This window comes from Lygodium microphyllum, chromosome 5, assembly GCF_053477565.2.
Source record: "Lygodium microphyllum isolate KBCC chromosome 5, Lygodium_microphyllum_v1.1.10, whole genome shotgun sequence".
Taxonomy (NCBI): domain Eukaryota; kingdom Viridiplantae; phylum Streptophyta; class Polypodiopsida; order Schizaeales; family Lygodiaceae; genus Lygodium; species Lygodium microphyllum.
Window position 1 is genome coordinate 59496368 of NC_141139.1, and position 8743 is coordinate 59505110.

The 8743-nt window shown below is 38.8% G+C and overlaps 1 protein-coding gene across 1 annotated transcript; it reads left to right on the forward strand.

The window, feature by feature from the left end:
• The first annotated feature begins 4039 nt into the window (after positions 1–4039).
• On the forward strand, positions 4040–5263 carry LOC148035873 (major pollen allergen Car b 1-like). Its single transcript, XM_087677878.1, has 2 exons — positions 4040–4352; positions 4822–5263. Exons 1-2 carry the CDS (start codon positions 4139–4141, stop codon positions 5124–5126), a joined length of 519 nt encoding a protein of 172 aa, XP_087534004.1. The 5' UTR covers positions 4040–4138; the 3' UTR covers positions 5127–5263.
• Positions 5264–8743: the final 3480 nt, after the last annotated feature.

Sequence of the window (8743 nt, forward strand, 5' to 3'; positions counted from 1 at the left end):
AATGGAATAATTCAATATTAGTAAGAATTCATAAAGTAGACATTGTAGGTGTCAAATGCCTACCCATGGTTGCTTTCCCCTATCCCCACCAACATATCGAATCACTTTATTAGAGTGTATATTGAGTGTAGTGCTTCAAGTTTGTTGTTCTAGATTGGAAGTATTTTCATCTCAATGGTAGATCTCATAATGGAAACAAGTCTTGAACCAATTATATCACAATAGTATGTGGTTTATATAGGTGAGAATTACCAATGTATATAGATGTCATTGTGTTATAGTGTGACCATCCTTGCATTTAGCGCTATAAATTAGTAGCAAGTATATGGGCTATGAAAATTAAATCCAGATACATCATGTCACCACCATTTGTATTACTATTATTTACATTGAGGGACAAGCTGAGAATGTAGATATGTGTTATTAATGATGTTAGCATTGAGGTTTTTGCATGAGGCAGTTCCATGGTGGGAGAGAGAGAGATCCTTAAAGTACCTAACTATGATGATGCATCTTAGATTAAAATAGGTTGGTGATATAGTTACTTAGAATCTATGCACATAGACAAACTGTATGCTACCATAAGGGTAGAGTCGCCTTCATGAGTATGCAAGGTATTCATGCAAGTACACAAATGTTTGTTGCTAAACATGTGAAGCCACATAAATATGTCTTCAAGGGGATGACATACATGCATGCCTCAATATGGTGTACCATTGTCCATTATCATGCCTATAGCTAGGGTTTTGTCATGCAATAAATACGTGACTATGATGCAACACGTTATGCATATGTCTATATGGAAATGCATGAGGCATGATATGTGAATATGGCCTTTTGTTACGTAACATATATGAAAAGCCTCCACGTGGTAATATTTAGGAATATATAGGGTAGAGTATGCATTGTTATGAAATTCTGATAATCATGGTGTTTTACTAGAGCTCACTATGAAAATATGATGATTTTCTTATTTATTGTGAATTTTATTTATTTGATGCATGGTCCGTGACTTCTTGCATGAGTGTACACATGTGATATTGGTTGCATCATTCTTGATAGATAGATGGAACAATGCTAATGTATTATTTAATTTATTGTGAAATTTATTTATTTGATGTATGATTTCTGACTTGTTGCATGAGTATATACGTGATAGTGGTTGTATCATGCTTGATAGATAGATGGAACTATGCTAATGTGTTGTGTATCATTGTGAATAGATTATTAGAGGCATGCATGGAGACTATATGCTTCATATTATGGAAATGTTATTGGAAATTATGTGCTTCATAACGCAGAAACATATTTTTTCATACGGGCTTACAAGCATAAGGACTTTGCATTCACACATGTATAATTGTTTTATTTATATTTATTATAAAAGCCTAGAAATACTAAAATTTTATTTTTAGATGTAAAGCTATTAGAATACGTTATGGTAGATGTACTTTGCCAAAATAAAGTTGCGCAAGAAAAGGAGAAGAAAGAATACAAAAAGATGCATTCAATATATTTTAAGCATGAAATCCTAATGCTATTTATAAATCATGCATGTATAGCGGAGGTGCTTACCCATGCATGGGGGGATATTATACCCAACTTTGTGTCATGCAAACTTTATGAAATTTCCCTTCTCTCTTGCGATTTGTTCTATTTCTATTTTCTTTCAATAAGTTTGTCTATTGTATGATAAATACTAGAAATATTGGTATCAAAGCATTGTGATTTTGGTGGATACATTAACATTGAAAGTGATTGGTGGATATGCCAACATGGAGAGAATGCATACATCCATCTTGCAAGGTTGTGCCATTCTCATTGTTAAGGATCGTTCTAATACTCAATCGTTAAAGGCTTGACATGGAGGATTCTACACAAAGGATCTCCATCAACATTACTCAAGTTTTACACTTTAACCTTTCAAGGAAAGAGACTTTTCCAAAAGGGCTTTCCTCACCTTTTCATCCTAAAACCAGGATAGCTATTAGTGAAACCACATATCTAGTGGTTTGTGGCGAGTAAGTGGCTTTGTGTTACAAGGAGAGGAAGGCTTAAATTTGAGACCATGGATACATTCCTACTACTCTGAGCATCCCTAAACTACCAATTTCTCCATGTCAATCCATGAAGGTCCACCATATACAACATTATGCATCACCCTTTCCTACAAGCATGATTGGTTTTATAAAAACTTAAAGCTTAAAATTTTGACTTTTAAGATTTATTGAAAAAATAAAAATAAACATTTAAACTTGGGTGGTCCAATTAGAAAGGGAGGGGGCCCACTATTCATTAAACCCACTTCGACATATCCCCCTTTCACAAAGCCTAGTCATACACTTCCTTATTTGTTATTTTTTAGAAGGCTATTTCTATATGGGGGGAGTTTCAAACCTCTTTTTGCACAAGGAATTTACATCTTTTATTGAGAATTCAAGAACCTATTCACACATATAAATTATTTTTTCTGTGGGATTTCTAAAGGCTTGTTCTTACACATTAATTATTTTCTACCATGTCAAGTGTAATATACCCAAAATTTCCTCAATCAAATACTCTCACTTTAACCTTATTTGCCTATCTATTTTTGCTCAAATAGTTTAAACTAAGTTAATGAATGATTTATAAAACAAAAATGAATTTTTATGACTTAAGATTTCTATAAATTAAAATAAAATTTTTAGTTTTTTAAATTTAATTTTAAAATTCATCGATTCAAGATTAATTTTCTAAATATTTAAGTAATTCTTAAGTCTTCTAAATTATGGCTAGCTTTTCTAGATTTTTTTGGATTTTTATGACTTTCAAAGAATTACTTTAAATTTTATTGACTATTTTGCAACATTTTTATGTCATAAAATAAGCTTATGTGAAATTCCTATCTCACTAGATTTCGACAATACATAGTTTATGGGCTCATAAAGGAAAATGATTGATTACTGAAAAAAACAACGAGGACCCACCACACCTTCCATTGGAACATGACAAAGTGTTGACACGTTCCACATTGTCATTACATAAAACAGACCTTTCATTGGAAAGTGGACTTGGTTCGAAGCTTGATGTCATAGGTGAGGACTATTGTCATTGGCGTCTAATGGCTAATCTGAAACATGAGATGTTTTGTCTTGCCAATATGTTGTTATATCCCAAAGTGAGTGGATGATTTTGCCCTATTGATTCTTCTCAATGTCATCAACATTTTCCTTAAATTAGGTAAAAGGAATGTGAAATATCTTTGTTGTTGATGGTTTGCAACCTTCTCACCAATCTTGCATTCCCAATTGTCTTTGTCTACCTATACTGTGGTTTTCAAAGCCAATGGGAATTTGTGGTTTCCTAACTTGGCGAGGTTTATAAATTCTTGTAGGGGGGTTTGATGAGTTGTGAGTATAGGACTCCTCTTTTAAAGATTATTTTAAACTAGAAATGGTGTTAACTTGATGGATTGCTATCTCGAGAGGATCACTCATGAATACGTGTATGTATCACATGAATTTAAAATAAGAGATTTTTAAAATACTATTTTTATAAATTTTTTACATCCAAAAAAGTGTCATGCAAAGGGGTTCTTTATAGATTAAATAAAAGAAATTATATTTTATTCAAAAAAAATTACAGATAAAAATATTTATATATATGCTTTAAACGCACATGATATAGAGGAGATTTATGTTGTGAACCCTTGAGACTATTATAGCGTTGTGGGAGAAATCAAATCAAGCATTGTGGGAGAAATCAAAGGTAGATCTGCCTTCTTCTACCCATGGACTCAAATGGCACCAAAGGAGTGACGAATCAACCTAGTCGCGCATGGCGTCGCGAGTGTGGCATTTTATACCGGAGAATCCGAAGATGCGCGGAAGGTGGAAAAGTTACGGCATGATTATCTACTACTGCATACGTGGAAAGGAAAAGCTATCAGCCGTCTTGAGGGCGTACCAGACGTATGGGGACCGCGCGTGCTGAAAGGACGACGTCAATCCGTGAGCTGTGTAATGGCCTTGCGCCAGCTCTCTTATATAAAGGGTCGGGGCTTCGGCGCTCGGTAGAGGGAAACGAGCGGGCAGAAGCTGGCTGCAGTGTACAGTGATCCACGAGAGAGAGAGGGAGAGAGAGAGAGCGAGCGAGCGGAATGGCTTCCGCAAAGGTCCATGCGAAGAAGGTGGAGGTGTTCGAGGTGGCTGTGAAGCAGCCGGCCTCTCTCTTGTGGAAAGGTTTCGTGGAGAAGGGCCCCCAGGCCCTGGCGGCCGCTGCCCCCGAGCATTTCGAGCGCATAGACATCGTCGAAGGGGGCAAATGGGCGACACCCGGGAGCGTGGCTCACGTCAAGTTACGGAAAATCTCGAGTAAGAACGAGTGCTGTAACTACTAGACCCCGTAGAATTTCCTCCTTAATGCCTCTCTTATAAATATCGATCGCATTTGTTAGCGACGTCGCTTATAAGCTTTTGAACCAGCTATTGCTGCAGTTGAGCTGCGCTTTTGGCCAAAGGAATGAAATTACTCCAACCAAAAAGGTTCATTAGGACTAGTGCCACTTACTATTTCAGCTTTAATCGCGTACCTCTAATTCCACAAGCGCGGGCTCTCTCTCTCTCTCTCTCTCTCTCTCGTATATGCGTGCCTTCCTTAGCCCATGCCGAAACACGCATTTTGACACACTCGCAGATTATTTTCACATGAAAGTCTCTTTGATGGGCTCACATATTATGTTCACATTAGAACCCCCCCTTCACACACACGCACACCCACCCACCCACACATAGAGTTATCCCTTAAGCTCTAGCAAAGTGGCTAATTATGATTGCATTGCAGGTCACCTCCCTGGCATCGACTTCTTCAAAGCTAAGTTGGAGCATTTGGACCACCATAAATGTGAGGCCAAATGGAGCATAGTGGAAGGCTTCGGTCTAGGCACCCATTGGCTCTCTTTCAGCCACACCATCAAGATCATACATGGAAATGAAGTAGGCTCCTCTGTGATCGTCCACACCCTTGAGTTTGAGAGGATTGGTGAGCATGAGCTGCATGAGGTATACAAGAAGCAAACCATCGAGGTTACACGTGCCCTTGAGACCTTCTTGGCCAACCAAAACTTTAGTCATGTTTCCTTGAACTAACTCTATCTTTATGATGGCACACTATCTTTTAACTTGCTAGTTGCATTTGCAACTAATGTATGGGCACACTCTAGCATACAATAAATGTAGTGCCTTGTCTCTCTTACAATAAAACAACTCAAATATGCTTCGAGCAACTAGAGTGACTTATAAGATCAAAATTATAGTATGATATTATGAAAGATTTTGCATAATAGGAGATTGTAGATAATAGGAGTGCAAGAAAGAAAGTAGAATTCGTTTTACTAAGTGGAATATGAAAATGATCGATAGTGTATATGGAAAAAATTTGTAACATATATGGATACCGTTTGATTTCCCATGAAAATTAGCATTAGCGCTTTAGGGACTTGCCGCTTAAAATCGTACTGATTGCCACCACCGCCTTCGACGAAGTCTATTTTTTCCATGATATTTGTAATTTTTGGCAATTTTTAAGCACTTCTCGTCATAAAAAATCATATGTCATCCTTCGCAAGAAGAATAGTGTAGGTGTCTAACAAAATCACATCATGACCTAAGTTCATCTACTAGGCCTTCATCTCAATCTCAAAGTCACTCCACCATTATGGCTCGTGTGCATTCCACACGTGGTTCTTTAGTGAATTAGATATTATAGTACATATATTCTGTGCCCAACTCCATATCGCCTAAAGATGATCATGCATATAAGAGCATCTAGCAGTGAGTCCCCATATCATTTGTATATATGCACACACCTACAGTGGGTGGCATCAGCTTAACAATAGTGGGCCCCATCTTAGACCTAGCTTATAGTGAACTAATTAGCAAGTCTCTTTACTGGTTTTGGTCTTGCTAATTTTCTCCTCCCTCAATCCTATCATACATGCATTTGAGCAAAACTCCTGGATGAAAAATCGAACTTGTGCATAGACCCAGAGCATTAGATGCATGCATTCCTCCTCTCTACTTCCCTTGCTACAGGCAGCTTTAGCTTAGAGGCATAATCAAGTCCAATGACATCCTAGAGCATAATTCACCATCCATTTCAGCAATGAAAAACCATCCAAACTTTCCCGAAGTGCATGCACCCCAGGTTCTTCTATCTAAACTCGAATGCTCCGAGTTAGGCCATACATATCAAGAAAAGACTTCAAGATCCATTTGGATTTGGATAGTTTATTCGTCCATACGACAAGAGGGTGTTTGAGTCCAACATTAGTTAAGCGTGATTTGGAATCGAAGAAATTCTGGGAGGTAAAGGCCTTTCGGTGCTTTTGTTGCATGCGTGGTTAAAGAATCCCTCATTTTGCAGTTGCGAAACCCACTAAGAAACTTCAATGCCCACTAAGAAACTTCAATGTGGACGCTAGACGTCACGAGAAGGCCAAGTGTAAGGCGTCAATTTGCTCGTGAATCCTTGATGTCTTGGTCGCGAATCAACCTAAGTCGCGCATGGCGTCGCGAGTGTGGCATTTTATACCGGAGAATCCGAAGATGCGCGGAAGGTGGGAAAGTTACGGCATGATTATCTACTACTGCATACGTGGAAAGGAAAAGCTATCAGCCGTCTTGAGGGCGTACCAGACGTATGGGGACCGCGCGTGCTGAAAGGATGACGTCAATCCGTGAGCTGTGTAATGGCCTTGCGGCAGCTCTCTTATATAAAGGGTCGGGGCTTCGGCGCTCGGTAGAGGGAAACGAGCGGGCAGAAGCTGGCTGCGGTGTACAGTGATCCACGAGAGAGAGAGAGAGAGAGAGAGAGAGAGAGAGAGAGAGAGAGAGAGCGAGCGAGCGAGCGGAATGGCTTCCGCAAAGGTCCATGTGAAGAAGGTGGAGGTGTTCGAGGTGGCTGTGAAGCAGCCGGCCTCTCTCTTGTGGAAAGGTTTCGTGGAGAAGGGCCCCCAGGCCCTGGCGGCCGCTGCTCCGAGCATTTCGAGCGCATAGACATCGTCGAAGGGGGCAAATGGGCGACACCCGGGAGCGTGGCTCACGTCAAGTTACGGAAAATCTCGAGTAAGAACGAGTGCTGTAACTACTAGACCCCGTAGAATTTCCTCCTTAATGCCTCTCTTATAAATATCGATCGCATTTGTTAGCGACGTCGCTCCCTCTTCTAGGAATGGTAGTAACAAATCTCACACTATTAAATTACCTTTTACCATTTTTATGTAGGAGAATTCTCTTAATGATTGGACATAAACCCTCTGTTTTAACCTCACCTCTTTTTAGTATGACTATTGGGGCATTGTTCTATGATTTTTTATCTATATCTTTTTATATAATACCCTTGTTATGGCCCCTACAAGTTGTTACTTTTTACCAAACATATACATGTGAATACACACACACACACACACACACTGTGTGTGTGTGTGTGTGTGTGTCTCTCTCTCTCTCTCTCTCTCCCCAACCTCTCAAGTCTTATAATCAAAGTGGGCACGTTAGCTATGATTGTATTGTAGGTCGCTTTCACGTATTGAACTTCACAAAAATCAAGCTCGAGGATGTGGATGAGGACAACCTTGAGGCCACATGATGCATAGTAGAAGGCTTCAGCCTAGGCACCCATTGGCTCTCTTTTAGCCACAAGATCAAAAATCAAAGGTGGGCCTCACTCAAACTCCTCCATGGTCATCCACACTCTTGAGTTTGAGAGCATTGACGAGAATGACCTCCATGAGGTGTACAAGGAGCAAGCTACCCTGATTACCCATGCTCTTGGGAATTTCCTCAACACCATCCCAAACTTTGGTTTTGTGCCCAACCAAGTTTGTCATCATGGCTAATATGGCACACTAGCTTAAAGTTTGTAACACTTACAACTAGATGCATCTTCCTCAATAGTACTTTGTACACACTCTAGCTTATAATAAATACGACAACATGTATCGTCTTTTAACCAAATAATCCAAAAGTGTGTTGAGCGTAATTAAAGTGTGAAATCTTTACATAAGCAATCATGAGATGTTTTGATGGAAAATGTGGCATATGACATGTCAATAAGAAATAAAAGTGTAAGAGAGAGATGCTAGAAGTCATTTTGCCAAGACATGATTAAGATACAAAAAGAAGAGGGAAATAAGCTTCAATACTAAGACATGCATAATAAAAGTCAAAACTAATGTTTTTCTCTCCAAGAGAAGAGAGAGTAGTTGCGGCTAGCTTGGAGCTCTAAAACTTGGTTGCCTATTGTGATCTTGAGGCTAAATAATTGTGAAAAGAGAACACATTAACTAATTGGTATCTACTAATTGACCTATAACTAACAAGAATTGCTATTTTCATGGATGCAAATGGGTCACATTACGTGGACTAAGTGTCATCATTTATGCCCTTCCACATGAGACATCAATCACATCTCCAAATGTGATCTTCTAACCATATAATCCCACCTGTACAAAGCCGTAATAGGGATTAATTTCTCCATTGAGTTGGGCCTTACTAGTTTGAGACACCTAGGTGAACCCTTCTGGGTTTTCCTTAATATTTATGTGTGACCATTTTATTTTACAAGAAGCTATGTCCCTTGAGATAAAAATATCATATAGTACTAATTAAGCTCTTGACTTGAGAGGTAAGATATTACATGCTTTATTATGTTTATGAATTATCTTCTAGAATATGCATTCTTTATTTCCATAAACTATAACTTT